Source organism: Pseudorca crassidens, chromosome 5, assembly GCF_039906515.1.
Source record: "Pseudorca crassidens isolate mPseCra1 chromosome 5, mPseCra1.hap1, whole genome shotgun sequence".
NCBI classification, from domain to species: Eukaryota; Metazoa; Chordata; class Mammalia; order Artiodactyla; family Delphinidae; genus Pseudorca; species Pseudorca crassidens.
In genome coordinates, this window is record NC_090300.1 from 30461903 (window position 1) to 30480473 (window position 18571).

The window sequence follows — 18571 nt, forward strand, 5'->3', positions numbered from 1 at the left end:
GACTGATCACCAAAACAACAACAAAATAAAAGCTCTTAAAGGATATTATTTAAACTTTTTGAAAGTATATAAGAGACAGGCTGAGTAATTTATTCTTTTTAAATGCAAGACTGGAAAATAATTTTCTCTTAAAGCATTAATAGCTACTCAATGGAGTTCTGAGAACTGTTTTCTAACCAGAGGAAAATCACTCAAGAGACCTCTTACTGCATTGAAAGAGAAAAGCAGACTGAGTCAGAAGTAACCTGGACCTCCAAAACAGGCATTAGAGCAAGAAGAAAAACAGCCCACCACAGAAAGATACTAAACAATTCTACGTATAGAATTTAAAAATTGTGTATATACAAAAGATATAATAAAAGGAAAGCAGGCATGAAAACAATACCATTCCAAAAAAAGTTAGGACAAGAAATCATTAATAAGAGTATTTCATATTAATTTAACAGTACATGCCATCAAGAAAATAAAACTGAAACAAACTTTATGCAATAAAAGTGAAAAATTAACACAACAAATGAAAAACAGAGAACATCCACATGTAAAATGAAACTTGATTCTTACCTCATATCATATTTTAAAAAGTAACTCAAAATGGACTATACAAAACTTCTAGAAGGAAACATTTGGAGAAAAATCTTTTTGACTTTGGGTTAGGCACATATTTCTTAGATTGAACAACAAAAAGCAAACACATGAATCATAAAAGAAAAAAACTGATAAACTGGACTTCACCAAAGTTTAAAATTTCCACACTCTGAAAGAAACTGTTAAGAAAATGAAAAAAACAAACCACAGTCTGAGAGAACTATTTGCAAAACACTTATCTTGTAAGTGCTTATATTCAGAAACAAAACTCAAAAATAAAAACTAAAAAAAGACGAACAGATACTTCAACAAAGATATATGGATACAAATAAACAAAGATTTTTCAAAATCATTTTTCATCAGGAAAATGCTAATTAAAACCTCAATGAGGTACACTGCACATCTTACTAATGGATAAAATTAAAAAGACTGACAATAACAAGTGTTGATACAGAACAACTAGAAACCTCAAACACTGCTGGTGGGAATGCAAAATGGTAGATTTTTTTTTCTGGGGGGGCCACACTGTGTGGCTTGCAGGATCTTAGTTCCCTAACCAGGTATTGAACCCCGGTCCAGCAGTGAAAGTGCAGAGTCCTAACCACTGGACCGCCAGGGAATTCCCACAAAATGGTAGATTTTGGAGAAAAAAAAAAAGTCACAGTTTGAGAAAAAGTCTGGTGGTTTCTTACAAAGTTAAACATATTACTGCTGTACATCCCTGCAATCCCACTCCTAAGGTGTTGACCTGGGAAAAATCAACACATACAGGCATACCTAGAGAGATTGTAGATTCAATTCCAGACCATCCCAATACAGTGACTACCACAATAAATTGAGTCACATGAATTTTTTGCTTTTTTAGTGCATATAAAAGTTATGTTTACACTATACTGTAGTATATTAAGTGTGCAATAATAGCATTATGTCTAAAAAAAGTACATCTTAATTTTTAAAAATGCTGATCAAACTTGTAAGTTTTTTGCTTTGAAAAAACAGATGAGTTTCTTTTTAAAATTTATTTTATTGACATATAGTTGATTTACAATGTTGTGTTAATTTTTACTGTACAGCAAAGTGATTCAGTCATACATATATATTTACATTCTTTTTCATATTCTTTTCCATTATGGTTTATCACAGGATATTGAATACAGTTCCTGTACTATAAGAGTAGGACCTTGTTGTTTATCCATTCTATAAACAACAAATTTATAAGCTTTTGCACAGTGAAGGAAACCATAAACAAAACGAAAAGACAACCTACAGGGCTTCCCTGGTGGCGCAGTGGTTTAGAGTCCGTCCGCCTGCCGATGCAGGGGACACGGGTTCATGCCCCGGTCCGGGAAGATCCCACATGCCGCGGAGCGGCTGGGTCCGTGAGCCATGGCCGCTGAGCCTGCGCTCTGCGACGGGAGGGGCCACAACAGTGAGAGGCCCGCATACGGCAAAAAAAAAAAAAAAAAAAAGACAACCTACAGAAATGGGAGAAAATATTTGCACATGATGCAACTGACAAGGTATTAATTTCCAAAATGTACAAATAGCTCATACAACTCGATATCAAAAAAAAACAACCTAATCAAAAAATGGGCAAAAGACCTAAACAGACATTTCTCCAAAGAAGACATACAGAGGGCCAACAGGCACATGAAAAGAAGCTCAACATCACTACTTATCAGAGAAATGCAAATCAAAATTACCATGAGGTATCACCTTACACCAGTCAGAATGGCTATCATCAAAAAGTCTACAAATAATACATGCTGGAGAGGGTGTGGAGAAAAGGGAATCCTCCTACGTTGTATGTAAATTGGTGCAGCCACTATGGAGAACAGTATGGAGATTCTTAAAAAACTAAAAATAGAGTTACCATATGATCTAGCAATCCCACTCTTGGGCATGTATCTGGAGAAAACTCTAATTCAAAAAGATACATGCACCCAATGTTCATAGCAGCACTATTTACAATAGCTAAGACATGGAAGCAACCTAAATGTCCATAAACAGATGAATGGATAAAGAAGATGTGGTATTATATACACAATGGAATGTTACTCAGCCATGAAAAAAAAAATGAAATAATGCCATCTGCAGCAACGCTGGATGGACCTAGAGATTATCATACTAAGTGAAGGAAGTCAGACAAAAAGACAAATATATGATATCACTTCTATGTGGAATCTAAAAAAATGCTACAAATGAACTTACAAATAAACTTATGGTTACCAAAGGGGAAAGGGAGAGTGAGGGATAAATTAGAGTTTGGCATTAGCAGATACAAACCAGTATATATAAAATAAACAACAAGGTCCTACTGTACAGCACAGGAAACTATATTCAATATCTTGTAATAAACTGTAATGGGAAAGAATCTGAAAAGTATATATATAAAAATAACAATCACTTTGCCGAACACAAGAAATACAACACTGTAAATCAACTATACTTCAATTTAAAAAGAGAGAAAAGCATACAATTTATTTAAGTTTTATGTGTAAAACTTTATAAGAAAATGAAGACCCTAAGAAGTGGCTAAAACTGAGCATTTTTATGCTAGGTTTGATGAAGAATGGAAAATCGTGGGAAAATGTGATAGGACAGAAAAAGGGTATGAGCAAAGAAATAAAAATGCTGTTGGGAAAATGGTTCTGATAGACTTGCTCAACACAGGGTTGCCACAAACCTTTGTTTTTTTTTAAAAAAAGGCATTATCTTCAAAATACAATAAAGCAAAGTGCAATAAAACGTGCTATGCCTGTATATGTCCACACAAAGACCTGTCCATGAACGTTTACAGCAGCTTTACTCTTAATAGCCAAAAACTGGAAACAACCAAAATGTCCATCAACTGATGAAGGATAAACAGACTGTGGTCTATTCATACAATGGACTACTGCTCTGTAATAAAAAGCAGCAACCTGGATGAATCTCAAAAACATTATGCTAACTGAAAAAAAACAGCACAAAAGGCTTTCATTTTGTAACATTTTCATTTTTATGACATTCTGTAAAAGGCAAAAAAACTAGAACAGAAGTAAGATCAGTGGTCACCAAGAGGCAGCTGAGGTGGGAATAACTGACCGCAAAGGGCATGGAGAAATTCCTGGGGTAACAGAAATGTCCTATGTTTTGATTATAGTATAGGCATACATCATTTTATTGTGTCCCACAAGTATTGCGTTTTTTAATAAATTGAAGGTCTGTGGCAGCTGTGTTGTTAGATGGTTAGCATTTTTTAGCAATCAAGTATCAATACATTTGGGTTTTTTAAATTTTATTTTATTGGCAGCGCTTCGCGGCTTGCAGGATCTTAGTTCCCCAACCAGGGATCAAACCCATGCCCCCTGCAGTGGAAGCGCGGAGTTCTAACCACTGGACAGCCAGGGAATTCCCAGCAATCAAGTACATTTGATCCTTGAATAACCTGGGTGTTAGGGGTGCCGATCCTCTGTACAGTCAAAAATCCACGTATAACTATATAGTCAGCCCTCCTGTATCCGTGGCTCCACATTTGTGGATTCAACCAACCATGGGTTGTGTAGTCCTATGGTATGCATTCACTGAAAAAAATCTGCCTATAAGTGAACCTGTGCAGTTCAAACCCGTGTTGTGGTGTGCGGGCTTCTCACTGCGGTGGCTTCTCTTATTGCGGAGGACGGGCTCTAGGCACACGGGCTTCAGTAGTTGTGGTGCTCGGGCTCAGTAGTTGTGGCACACGGGCTTAGTTGCTTCGCGGCACGTGGGATCTTCCCGGACCAGGGATCGAACCTGTGTCCCCTGCATTGGCAGGCGGATTCTTAACCACTGCGCCACCAGGGAAGTCCCCAGGTCATCTGTATTTTTAAATTAAGGTATATACGTTGTTTTTTTTAGACATAATGCTATTGAACACTTAATAGACTACAGTATAGTATAAGCAAACCTTTTTATGTACTGGGAAACCAAAAAATTAGTATTTCTCAAAAATTCCATTTATGACTTTAAATAGGAAATTAAAAAATTTAATCCTCCCAAAGAAAAGATCAAAACCATGATTATATTTTCAGAAATCAAGCGTCAATTAGACAAATAGTAGGGCCATAAAAGATCTGAAACAAAATTAAGCAGGCCAAGGGAGAGTTCTACACTCAATGAATAAGAAACTGATATTTTTAAGCAGCTATGAAATAGGCTTAAAAACCTAATTATAGGGCTTCCCTGGTGGCGCAGTGGTTGAGAATCTGCCTGCTAATGCAGGAGACATGGGTTCGAGCCCTGGTCTGGGAAGATCCCACATGCCGCGGAGCAACTAGGTCCGTGAGCCACAACTACTGAGCCTGTGCTCCGCAACGAGAGGCCGCGATAGTGAGAGGCCCACACACCGCGATGAAGAGTGGCTGCCGCTTGCCACAACTAGAGAAAGCCCTCGCACAGAAAAGTAGACCCAGCAAAAATAAATAAATAAACTCCTACCCTCAACATCTTCTTAAAAAAACAACAACAAAAAACCCCCCTAATTATATACAAGGCCCAAGGAGAATCTTAAAAACAGAAGCCATAGTTTATTTATGTTAATTGTTGAGGCTACATAGTAAGAGATATGAATCATCACAGTATACACTTTAGTATATACTACAGAACTCAAGAGAGCCTACATGGTAGACCACACTGTATTCACACTACAGTAGTGATTTATTTATAGTAACTCATATTTGTTTTTAATTCAAATTTGCCTAGCTTTTTGAAAGCTGTTTAATATATTTACATAAGCTTATTGAACATAAACCCCAATAGACCCCAAATTTGTAATAAACATGCAAATTTATATTCTGTAAAACCTAAAGAATATGTCCTTGGTTTTCACAATGAACATGAATTACTTGCATAATTAAAATAAACAAAAGCAAAAAGCAAAGTTAGCACATTCACAGGAATGACTACCTATATCATACTCAGTCATTCCTGGTTCCGAGAGAATAAACACATTACACAAAGAAAACAACCAACCAACCTACCAGGGAAGAACAGTATCTATGCCTCACAGGCTTGTTGTAAGGATAATATACGATAACGATATAACCCATGACATGACACATAGAAAGTACTCAATAAGCATTAGCTACTGAAGTTGTCAGCATCTATTACTGATTATAGCCACTAAATTTTTAAATTTTTTTTTTTTGGCAGTACGCGGGCCTCTCACTGTTACGGTCTCTCCCGTTGCGGAGCACAGGCTCCGGACGCGCAGGCTCAGTGGCCATGGCTCACGGGCCCAGCCGCTCCGCGGCATGTGGGATCTTCCCGGACTGGGGCACGAACCTGTATCCCCTGCATCGGCAGGCAGACTCTCAACAACTGCACCACCAGGGAAGCCCAGCAACTAAATTTTTTAACAGAACTATTACAAATACTTTATGGCAGACGACAGACATATATACTATGATTCCTAAAAAAAACACTTCAATAAATAAAATACATGACGATCTAAACTGTACAGAGCTGCGGGGTGAGGGCGGTGTAAGTGGGTGTATACACAAGCACTTACACTGTCCTGAAGCAGTTTTACATTATAAAATGCAATAGGTATGTAGTACAGGAGTGACACTCCAGTGTTTCTCATGCTGCTTTTTATCTTAGTCATTTTAAAGTAATTATTTTGTACACTGAAATCATCATAATTGATGTAGAGAACAAAACTACTGCTGTCAATAAACATTTAAAAATCTCTATGTATGAAAGCAGGATTAATTACATTAGATTTATCTCTTCACCATGTCAAAACTCACTGTCTAAAGGAAAATGCCACAAGGACAAAGAGGAGAAATTAACACGATTTCAAGCAATGAATCAAATGGGAAGGATTAACTGCCTTGGCAAAGAGGAAGAAAGGCTTGCAGAAACAAATACCAAAGAGAAGCAAACAGTTTTGCCCTGCTGAACTCCTTACAACAGGCCTAATGACTAAGTGCACCAAGTACTCAAGATGGAGGTAAGGCTAAGAATTTAAAACAGAAGGACTGGCTGATGGGTAATGTAGCAAAGCTAGGATACCCAGGTGGTATTCTCTTCCTCCCCACCATGGGTAAAACTGTATTCCAGGGCAGAAGGCTAATTTTCTGAAGCACACGAACTCAAACTGTGAGCTCAGGTTTAGCGGGTACAATGGATGCAAAAAACCCACATCAAGTTACAATATTGCAATCTTTCATTATACTGGAGACAAAGATCTCATGAATTTCTAGAAAGAACAAAAGGTCGCAAACACAGGAAAAGTCATAATAGCATCACACTACTCAACAACTGCAGAAGATTACTTATTCTAGAATTCTATGCCAAACCTAACTATTAAGCAGATAAAATAAGAAGTTCCCGCTGGTAAGGAGACATGGGGGAAGGGGGCAGGGAAACGGTTTTTATTTCAGCAGCTTTTTTTGAAACTATACGTATAAACTTCTTTATTTTTAAATAAATGTTTAATCATAATTTTAGCAGTAAGTATCCTTTAAAAACAGCACGGGTTTTTAACTGGAGAATGTGGTTGATGTTTCTGGGACCCAATGGACTCCATGAAAAAATGATGTATTTGCGCCAGTGTCTCTGACTCAGAACTCCAAAATAAATCCAGAATCTTGACCACCTCTCACCATTTTCACCCTGGTCTAAGCCACAATATTTTGTCGAAGTTACTGGACTAACCTCCTAATTAGTGTCTCTCTTCTTCTACCCTTACCCCACTCCCTCCAATGTATCTTCAATACATAAGAGTGACTGTATTAAAATCTTGTCAGATTAAGTCACTCCTCTGCTCAAAACTTTCCAAAGACTTCCTATGTCATTCAGAATAAAAGTCAAAGTCCTCACAATGGCCTACAAGATCTAACACAATCTGATCTTCCCTGATTCCTCCTGATCTCATCTACTATCCACCTTCTCACTCACTCTGTTCCAAACATACTGGCCTCTGCTCTAATTCTAATTATTAGAGTTTAACACACCAAGCATGCTCCTGCGGTATTGGAGGCTAACAATCATCAGTTCGAAGGGAGATTAAAGGATAAAGAGGCCTTCTGATATCCGACTATCCTCAAGTCTCACTCGTTCTACATTCTAAACTTCCTCTTATATTTCCCCTCACAAGCCACACTGCAAGTGCCTTAAAGCAGGGCCTCATTTTATTTCTAGCCTTCTAGCTGGTCCTGAGTCCCTTCTGATCCAGTGATGTGGCCAATGTGTCAAGATCAATTGCAAGGTGTCACCAATGTAATTTGCTACTAACGAAAGTATTAAGTTGGATGCTTTACTGTTAATAGAAGAAGTTACAATTCAAAGTCTCTCATTCATTTGCTTTAAATGCTTCAATTAGCAAAGAATTCCAAGGAGAGAACAGCCAAGTTTGATAGCAGAAGACCATATAAATGTGTTATTCTGTAATATCAAAAATCTAGAAAGGGGACTTCCCTGGTGGCGCAGTGGTTAAGAATCCGCCTGCCAATGCAGGGGACATGGGTTCGAGCCCTGGCCTGGGAAGATCCCACATGCCGTGGAGCAACTAAGCCGGTGAGCCACAACTACTGAGCCCGCGAGCCACAACTACTGAGCCTGCGTGCCACAACTACTGAAGCCCATGTGCCTAGAGCCCGTGCTCCACAACAAGAGAAGCCACTGCAATGAGAAGCCCGTGCACCGCAACTAAGAGTAGCCCCCGCTCGCCACAACTAGAGAAAGCCCACACATAGCAATGAAGACTCAATGCAGCCAAAAATTTAAAAAAAAAAAAAATCTAGAAAGGGGGTTTCTAAGGTTATGAATCAAATAAAACTGTAAAATGCCCCTATACCCTTGGTATATCCACATTAGAAAATCTCAACTATGTGTTCTTCGTAAAACTATTTGGATCAATGCCAATTTTAAAGTTTCAAAGGCAAATGTCATACCTTTTAAAGATATGAGGCCAAGGTTGCTTGGTGAGAGTCAGGTTATCATGTAACTATGCATTGATTTTAGAGAATATTTAAGAATTGTTTAACATGGTTATCACGAAACACCTTTACAAGACATTTAAAACTATTCTATTTTCACGATGTTTGAGAAATTATACAATAAGTAAATCAAGTCACCCCAGGAATTTACTGGAATGTAGACACATTTTTAGCCTATGGTAATTTGGGAGTAAATGTGTCAGAACTTTCAAGTGTGGCTTCTACTTGTTTACTGTATATAATGAAGATAAAATTTTTTGACATGCCAGGGGTTCTAACTACTCAAGGGCTATGGATCCCTTGAGTAAAGCAATGGCTAAAAGCTGCTTAGAATGGAAAAAAAAATTTTGTTTTTGAAGCTAGGCACAATGGAACCAAGAAACTGGTTAAAAAAAAACAAAACGAAACAATCTGGGAAAACATCTTTAAGAAAGAGAAAGGACTCTGAGGGCCCTAAGATACTCTCCCTCACCCAAGTTACAGCAACACAAGAATCAGAAATGTGGGAGGTTGGGGGAAGATAGGGAAGGGGAAGAAGAAATTGTTCACTAAGTAAATATTAGTAACAAGCAGATCAGTTCAGCCATGATGCCAAGAGTCATAAATCCCTAGGTCAGTGCAGATGCAAAACCTGATCAGCAGGATAGCCCCAAGGGCCTGAACCACTAGATTCAGTTCCCCTGGCTTTAAAGAACTTAACTAGCCACACCTATGGAGGAATTTAAGGTGCCCCAGGTTTCTGCTAAGGAAAGGATGGGTCAAGGAAAAGAAATGGGATTCTAAGACTGTGGCTGTTACACATATATCTTTGATTCTGACCTTTTGAGCATGTATGGATCAGGACACTTGTTCTGAATAGGCAAGGTTAATTTATAAATGGACAAAATCTATTCTGATTGGGTCCACAATATTTGTGTGTATGTGTATGTACGTATATACACACATATATATGTATATGCAGGTACTTTAGAAATATATTTCTGTTAACATTAAACAAAACTATTTTGTCAGACAACTGCAGTGTCTAGCTTTGTAAAGCAAAGTGAATAGGTTAAAATATTTTGTCATTTTTCTGCTGCAGGTAACACTCCCCTGTAATTTCCTAATTAGGGCATTAGTCATATTAAGAAATACCACTAAGAAAGAGATTCATTAAAATGTTAGCTATAGGGACTTCCCTAGTGGTCCAGTGGTTAAGAATCCGCCTTCCAATGCAGGGGACAAGGGTTCAATCCCTGGTCAGGGAACTAAGGTCTCACATGCCATGGGCCAACTAAGCTGCGTGCTACAACTACTGAGCCCACATGCTCTGGAGACTGGGCACCACAATTAAGAGAGAAGCCCGCGTGCAGCAACGAAGAGCCCTCCTGCTGCAACTAAGACACGACACAGCCAAAATTAGATAAATATTTTAAAAAATTAAAAAAAAATGTTAGCTATAGAGTTGCAATCTCAAAACATGTAGCCTGTGTCTGAAATTCCATAAAAATCATTTAGAAAGTCTTACTAAAGATTGTTTTTCTGATAGTATATTTGTAGAGGTTATTTCTTCTGAAGCTTTAATGTTCAGGCAAGAAACAAGTTCTTGAAGAATGAAGGACATATTCTACATACTCGACAGACTAACTTATGAAAAGTCAGATATGAGAGTGGTTGAAAAGTCAGATATGAGAGTGGTTGAAAATAATGGTATTTGGCTGGGGGGGTACATGTAGTGTTTCTCATGCAGGAAAAAAATTAACAAGCTAGGCTTATTTGAAATACTAAAGCAAAATCAAAACACTGATAAACTGAAAAAAAAAAAGAAAATGTTAACCAACAACTTTGATAAACATGGAAACACAGAAGTAAGCCATTATGATACAGCCCAAGATGTGGATGTATAGTTTTCAACGTAAGGAAAAACAATGATATCAAGACTAAAATTCACTACAGAAGCAAAATATGCTGAGGGTATGTGGTAGTTTTAGTAAAAGTAACACCGCCCACCCAAATTACTGTTTTGTTTCTTTGATCCCCCTTTGTAACAAATCTCAAAATCCTATTTACTGTCTCTAATTTCTCTCCTGCTCCCATCAGATTTCCCTACCCCTGCTCTGCCTTGGAAACTGCTGATCAAGGTAACCAAAGGTCTCCACAATTGTTAAATTCAATAATTAATAGCTCTCAGACCTCATCTTAATGGACAATAACATGTCCTTCCTAAATACTGTATATTTGTTTCTTCACTTGACTTTCAGAACACATTTTCTTGGGCACTTTTTAAGTCTACTTTGCTGGTTCCTGCTCTGCTTCTGATCTCTTTTGCTGAAATTTCCTCTCTTCTGCTCTATATTCACTCACTTACTGACCTCGTCTAGGCTCATGTCATCATCTATGTTCCACTAACTATTAAATGTGTTATCTCTAGTCCAGAGCTCCTTCCTGGAGTTACCTAATACAACCAGCCACCTAAACAACTGGCTTTTTGCTTCTCTACTTCTCAAATTTTCGTCTTAAATGGAACTACATACTGATCTTCCCCCAACCTTATTCCATCCACAACCTTCCTTCCCATCTCAGTTAACAGCAATTCCCTCCCTCTAGGTGCCTAAACTAAAAACCTTGGAGTTATTCTTGACTTTTCTTCACACACCACATACAGTACATTACAACCTTCTCTGAAGAACCGTTACCTCTCACTTTGATTACTCCAGTAGCCAAATCATTTCCCTACTTCTGGCCCTGCCCTATGTACAGTCTATTCTAAGCATGGTACGACCAGAATTTGGCTTTAAAACTCCTGCAATGACTCTTCCCATTTCAGAAAAGCCAAAGATCTTCAATGGCCTAACAATAGCCTACTACTCTGGCTATACTTGCCTCATTTCAGTGCTCCTACCCTACTTAGGATCTTTTCACTGCCTGTTCCCTCTGAATAGTTAACTCTCTCCTCTCCAGGTCTTCGTTCAAAAGTCACCTTCTCAAAGACTCCACTATCCTCCTACTTAGAACTACAGTGCACCCCCATTATTCCCCTTTATCCTACTCCACTTTTTCCCCAACCATGGCACTGAAATCTTTTAGTGTAACAATTCAACGCCCCCTTTCAGATAACTGTGGATATCTTTCAATATTACAGTAAAACTGGGCATGTGGTAGGCTCTTGAAATTAGCTGCAATATGGAATCTGAACTATACCAATAAACTTCTCATATTGTTACATTAAAATCCATTGCTTTATTTTACATTCTGAATCTTTTACCTATGCACTACTTTATAACATCATGCATTGGTTATTTGAAAAATATTGGTTCACTGGATTACACAGGTCTTCCAAGTGTAGATACGTTTTGTGATACAATATTTTAAAAATTACATTTTCTATCTATTCAAGATTTCAAGGGACTTCCCTGGTGGTGCAGTGGTTAAGAATCCGCCTGCCAATGCAGGGGACATGGGTTTGAGCCCTGGTCCCGGAAGATCCCACATGCTGCAGAGCAACTAAGCCGTGCGCCACAACTACTGAGCCTGCGCTCTAGAGCCCGCGAGCCACAACTACTGAAGCCCATGTGCCTAGAGCCCATGCTCAGCAACAGGAGAAGCCACAGCAATGAGAATCCCGCGCACCACAATGAAGAGTAGCCCTCGCTCACTGAAACTAGAGAAAGCCTGCATGCAGCAACGAAGACCCAACGCAGCCATAAATAAATAAATAAACGATAAAAATAAAAAGATTTCAAAAATTCTAATTTTTGCTTGAAAACTCAAATTTTATCATATGGCAACAAATGTTATCATTTGTTGTGGTTTTTCTTGAACCAACAGGCCCACTTCTTTCATTTTTTGAGAAAATATCTGACAAATATTCAAGTCTGAATTGTCATAGTCTCTCTATCAATTGTTCTTTTAAGACTGGTTCTCATGAAAAAAGAGGCTAGTTCAGCTTGAGGATGAAACAATTGTAGAAATGCTTTACTCATGTTTCCCATTTGCCAAACAGAATATGAAATGAAGATGTGTACTCAAGAGTCAAGATTTTTTGTTTTGGGGCCGTGCCATGTGGCATGTGGGATCTTAGTTCCTTGACCAGGGATTGAACCCACGTTGCCTGAAGTGGAAGCGTGGAGTCTTAACCACAGGACCACCAGGGAAATCCCAAGAGTCAAGATTTAAAACATTAATTTTTACTGCTTCAAGAACATTATTAAGAGACCCTGTGTTTTTAAATTGCAAGTGCTAGTGACTACTAGCACAGTCTGGTGATGCTGCCTTGATGTATGCTAAGGTAACAGCAGCTTCACCAGTCATTGTTTTTGCACCATCAGTCCAAATGTCAACACAGTGAAAAGGCAAATAATGTGTTAGTATTTTTATGAGAAGAGCTTTAATGTCTCAGACCACCAAAAAGGTCTTGGAAACTCCCAGGCGTCCCTGACCCACAATGCTATACTACACTAAACCCCTTACAGGAAAATAAGTTTGAGAATACATCAGGATAAGCAAATTACCTTAGTCTTGCAATCTATTAGTAAGAATTAAAATGTATTTTTAAAAAGAAAAAAAAGAAAAAGGTTATAAAAATTATGGAAATAAGGCTAATAAAAAATGTAGACAAAGTGTAAATAAACCACATTATACTTTTAAGTAGTTTACTTCTGCCCTGATTTTACAAGGAAACAGGTGCAAGTAATTTAACAAATATTATGACAAAATTTCTACAGAATCAACATTATCTGACACCCAAATGGAGTTTCTTCCTGAATAAATGAAAAATAAATGATTTGATAAATGAATGGATTGATTAATTCCAGGATATAAAAATAAACCATTTCTTAGATAATCTGAAATTACTAACTATATGTATTAAGCTCTAGCTGTCACAGGAGCTACAAAGGAAGGAAATTCATCCACTTAAATGTTGAAGGTTTATTCCTCTCATTTGAGGCAATCTCTCTCTCAAATGGAAAAAAACCCAAACTGCCTCTTGGTGGACATACGCAGCTGACACACAACTAAACAATGGAGATCTATAAAAGAATTTAAAAACATACTGCTTTTGTCTTCATACACAAACATATAGTGTTATTAAAAGCATAGCTAAAATTAAATCATATTTACACCCTTTTGGGGCAGTTGTGAGTAGCCTCCGTAACTCAATCAACCTAACCGATGACCTTACAAACTCTGAATATTAACCCTGACAAAAACATAATGGGACCAAAGGGTGTGTTAAAGAAAGCACGAGTTATGCATGTGAGTCGGTCACCCAGACCCAAGGTCCAGTGCTAGTCTGTTTCAAGTTTTCCTGATTTAATAATACATCTATAAGGCTACTAGAAATCTGAGATCTTGATAAACACATATTTGAATAAATACGATTATAACCATCAGGAAAACAATCCAAAGGCTCCACCTTAAGACAATTTTTGTCTAAAGATTAAATGCCACTGTGAAAGGTTATTGGTTATTGCACAACGGCTAATAAAAAGATCTCTCGCTTTTTCTCTATCTTGTTATTATTAAAGTAAAAAATAAGTTTCCTAACTCCTAATTTACATAATTCTATCATGATAAAAAAATGAAATCTAGTTTTCTATGAAGAACGTCCAAAAAATGATTGCCTAAATATGCAACTTTGAGATATACTAGACATCTTCAATTAAGAACAATGTTACCCACAATTCAGTTTGCATTTCCATAATGCTTAGCATACAGACTTCCAAAATATTCTACAGAAATTTCATACAGAAATCTATTCTAAATGATTTCATTTAATATAGAGCTGGGAGGTTCTTCAGAGATTATTTTAACTCTCATTTTACATGTATGAAAAGCTGTTTAATGTTGGGTAAATTTTTTATACCTTGGTATTTTCCCATATTTTGAAGGGGCAAAACCAGATGACCTTTACCATCCTTCCTAGTTCTACTGTTTCTCTAAAAAAGGTAAGTCAAGTTTTACTGAAATGACTTATGAGACCACATATAAACATGAAATCGAAATGGGATGCAAAAGAAGAAAATTTATAAGGCTGAGTACCTATCTTGTGTCAGGACCTATAAACAAGTACTTCATTTAATACTCTAAAAAACCTGCATATGCTAGGTTCTTTTTTGGGGGGTAGAGGCGCTCCTAAATCTATTTGGGTTTAGATGCTGCAAAAATGCCCCATTTCTGTTTTTAAAGAAAACGCTAACCATAAGGGCCTTGACAGGCATTAGTAACAACAACGTGGCTGATGATCCTAATCCAAACTGGGAAGTCAGTGCAATCAAGCTAACATTTCAAGTAAATTTTAAACAAAACTTGACATCTGAATCTTGAATGCAGAGCAATAAAAATGTTAGGACCTAGAATAGGGCCTTAGAGATCACTTAGTACAACTTCTTCATTTTACAGATGAAGATGAATTAAAATCAAAAAGCGTGTCCATTTTTCACCCAAAATAGTGGCCAGAAGTAGATGCGTGGTATCCTAACTTTCAAAAATTACCTTATGATCTAATTATAGGAGGGAACCCAATTATTTGCACATCTTTACAAGAACATCTACATGGCTAATCGTTTTTAAAAAATTATTTAATTTGCCAAGATTATTCTTACGTATCAGAAATATAGAAAGCAAACCCTGCCTAAACCGTGTCTCACGAATTAAACGAACAGTATTAAATGAAAAGTATTTTAATGCCAGAACAGTGCCTGGCCCATAACTGGTGTACAATAAATGTTCAATGAATGTGCCAACTCGAGGAAAGTACTGTCATCACTGGCAATAGAGTCCACACGTTTAACTCCAATCAAGCCACTGTGCATAGAACCGCCTATGTATTACTTTAATATTCTTAAAGTAATCGATTTAAAAACAAACTGTATGCTTTAAAGGGATGCGACTTTATATGGTCATAATGGCAGCAAAGCGCCTCAGCATAATTCGCCGTAGCCATTTTTGATAAGACTGTGATCCTACAGATAAAAAGTAACTCCTAAATTTAAAATTGTTACGACTCTCCAAATAATTTGGAAAGAACAACCGAAAAAGGAGACTAAACTGGGTGAACAAAAGATCTGTAGTACTCAAGTTGGCAATCAGGGAACTGAGACTTTAAGTTTAGTCTTAATCTTGTACACACAGTAACTACTGCCAAAGCTTCTGACTTCTCCCCTACCCCCCACTTTCTCCTTTTAAGCAGACGAAAAGCAGCGGGTGTACAAGACGCCTGGTTCTCAGGAATAGAATCCGACCCCAGAAGCACTGTCGCTTTGTAGCGCATCTCGCAACCTGGAGAAAGGAAATTCTCCAAGACCTAGAAACCTACAGCTATTGCGGGCGACAGAACCCCAAAGCCTTCCAGTTGGCGCCGGAAGCCCCCTGACGACCCACCGGGGCCGAGGAGGGCCCGGAAATCAGCTGCCGGAGATCCGAGGCGGGGCGTGAGCGACGTGAGGCAGCCCCACAGCCCGCGCGCCAGGGACGGAAGGAGGAGGAGGCCCGGCGCCCATTTTGTGCTCGGCCTCCGCACTTCCCGCTTTCCCCCCCAACGCCGCCCCGGCCGAGCAACCTACGTGAGGCCTGCAGTTACTGGCCTTCCACGGCCCCGCATCCCCGACGTCCGCTAGGCCGCGGCGCGTGAACTGGGCCTGCGTGGACGCCAGCCCCGCCGGCCACTCTCTAGGCCTCGTTCCGGTTCCGCGGGCCCAAAGCCTGACGTCCTGCCGGCGTCGCCCTCCCACCCCTCCCCGCCTCGGCCTCAGTCCCGTGGGCTCCCTCAGCTCCCCCGGCTCCAGTCCCCTCACCCCTCCCCGCCCGGGCCTCACTCGGTTCCCGGGGCTGAAGCCCCTTCTCCCTTCTCGCCCGCGTCTCAGGCCACGGCCCTCGGCCTCAGCCCCAGTCTGCAAGCCCCTCCTGGGACGCACCCTCCGGCAAACAGATGCACCAGCGTGTCCCTCTGGCTCATTCTCTCTCCCGCATGTCCTCCGGGCGCTGAGGCGGGACGCGGTTCCGGCCGCCGCGACGGCCGCAGCTTCCGCTCCGGACTGGAGCCGCACGGCGCCCCAGTGACGGCGACGGGAACTGACGGAGACGCGGCTGCAGAAGGCGACCGGCGCGGCCCTCCCCGCCGCGCTGCAGCCACGCCGCCTCCCACCCTGGCTAGGTTTCACCACCCGCGCTAGAGGGCAACTCGGCGGCAGCGGGGGCGTGAATATTCCGACCCTGCCCCCCCGCGATATAAACAGAAGCTACCATTGGTCCGCACTGCGTGACGTGAAGCAGCCGGCGTGCCTCTTTCACGTGATCGCTAAGGGGTTTCTCAATGGAAGGGCCCGGGAGGCGGGGCTAGAGCGCGTGCCCGGAGGGTAGTGGGTCACCAGGTCCTCGCACTTAGTCCTCCCTCCCGGAGGGCTGCACCGGTTGCCGCCTGGGCCCGCGCACACATGGGGATTCGAACTTCACGCTCCCGGCCCCGACCACGTGAGAAACGACCTGGATGCCCGGTAAGCAAGCGGAGTTGGGACGCTAGCCTGCCCAGTCTCTGATTTACTTTTTTTAGACTATTTTTTTTTAGAGCTGTTTGACGTTCACAACAAAATTGAAAGGGAGGTACAGAAATTTCCCATTGGCCCCTGCTTGATTCACGTTTTAATAATTGGGTCTATGACCCAGCATTTATGCTTCCTGGTGTCTACCTCAGAGTAGCACTCAGTGCATGGAAAGGCTTATACAGACACTCGTACAGGATCACAAACAACAGTACGGTATTTACAAACAATGCTTAGTATAGTATACTATTAGTGTAGAATAAATATTCTTTATTTTAGAAAGAATAAAGAAACTGGCATTTACTCATTTTTCTAACCAGCAAGTTTTTTCTTGTATATATGTACAAGAAGGTCAAAGACTGAGGGAAAGAAAATGTTTTATCCCTCTACAACATGATTAAATATTTTAAATTTTTGTTAATTAGTAATTATTTCTAAGGTGCAGAAGTGCAGGAAATAATATAATCTGTATTCATCACCCACAATGAACAAATGTTGATATTTCCCACCTCTTTGGTAACTTCCATTTCACCTGCAGGGTCCTCACCACACTTTCCCACCCATGTGGGGTTATCCAGGGCTCACCTTCCTTTCCTTCCAGGACCATTTCCTTCACGAAGTCCTCCCTGATTGCCTTAGCTCTCTATGCTCATTACCTGCTCCTAAATTCCCACAAAATGTACACACTGCATGTCACTGGCAAGTGTGCATCTACTCCACAGTAAATGCTCATCTGTAAAATGGGCATAAGAATACCTACCTCACAAGGCAGTTGTGGGGACTAAACACCTTAAAATTATGTAAAGCACCACAGGAGTGCTATGTAAGTGCTACCTATGATAATTAGTAATATTATTTTACTGCACTGTATTCTTAATAGCAAAACTGGCAGCAGCTAATATTGCTTGAGCACTTACTAATATGCCAGGCTCTGATCTACAGCATTCTCTTATTAAACTCTCACAACTGCCCTATGAGGCCATTGATATTATTCCCGCAATTTTTCATGAGGAGACTGAGATTTAGAATAATTGACTTGCCCAAGATTATCCAGTTCATCCAGAAAGAGATTGGATTTGAATCCAGCAGAATCTCTCTGATCCCAGAGCTTCAGTTACTGAAGTAATAGCTGCACATTAGAGAGGGAAATTTTGAAAAAAACAAACAAACGAAACTCCAAAAAGTAGGAATAAAAATTGACACTCTGGCCATACTTCCCCCAAACCCTTGTATTAACTTTTGGTGGGGGGGTTAGTTCTATCTTTTTTTTACAGCAGTTTTATTGAGGAATCTTTCACATGCCATAAAATTCACCTGTGTATAGTGTACAGTTTAGTGGTTTTTCATATATTCTGATGGTTGTAGAGCCATCACCACTACCTGATTCCAGAACACTTTCCTCACCCAAAGAGAAACCACACACTCGTTATCAGTCACTCCCATTCTCCTCTCTCCCTATCCTCTGCCAACCACTAATCTACTTTCTATGGATTTGCCTAATCTGGA

General features: G+C 39.8%; 1 protein-coding gene and 1 long non-coding RNA gene across 5 annotated transcripts in view; one reads left to right on the forward strand and one right to left on the reverse strand.

Annotated features, from left to right (window-relative positions):
* The window catches only part of SLC25A36 (solute carrier family 25 member 36), a 39628-nt gene extending 23004 nt beyond the window's left edge, over positions 1 to 16624 (reverse strand). The window contains exon 1 of the mRNA XM_067737655.1: positions 16442 to 16624. Coding sequence (XP_067593756.1) covers positions 16442 to 16482 — 41 coding nt within the window. The 5' untranslated portion in view covers positions 16483 to 16624. The remainder of the gene's footprint in view (positions 1 to 16441) is intronic.
* A 191-nt stretch (positions 16625 to 16815) lies between these two features.
* LOC137224767 (uncharacterized) overlaps positions 16816 to 18571 on the forward strand; it is a 78677-nt gene continuing 76921 nt past the window's right edge. For 3 of the 4 annotated variants that reach the window (XR_010943496.1, XR_010943497.1, XR_010943498.1), the window contains exon 1: positions 16819 to 17020. This is a non-coding gene — a long non-coding RNA (uncharacterized lncRNA). Of the gene's footprint in view, positions 17021 to 18571 lie in introns of all 4 variants that reach the window. The other variant, XR_010943499.1, reaches the window with a different exon arrangement.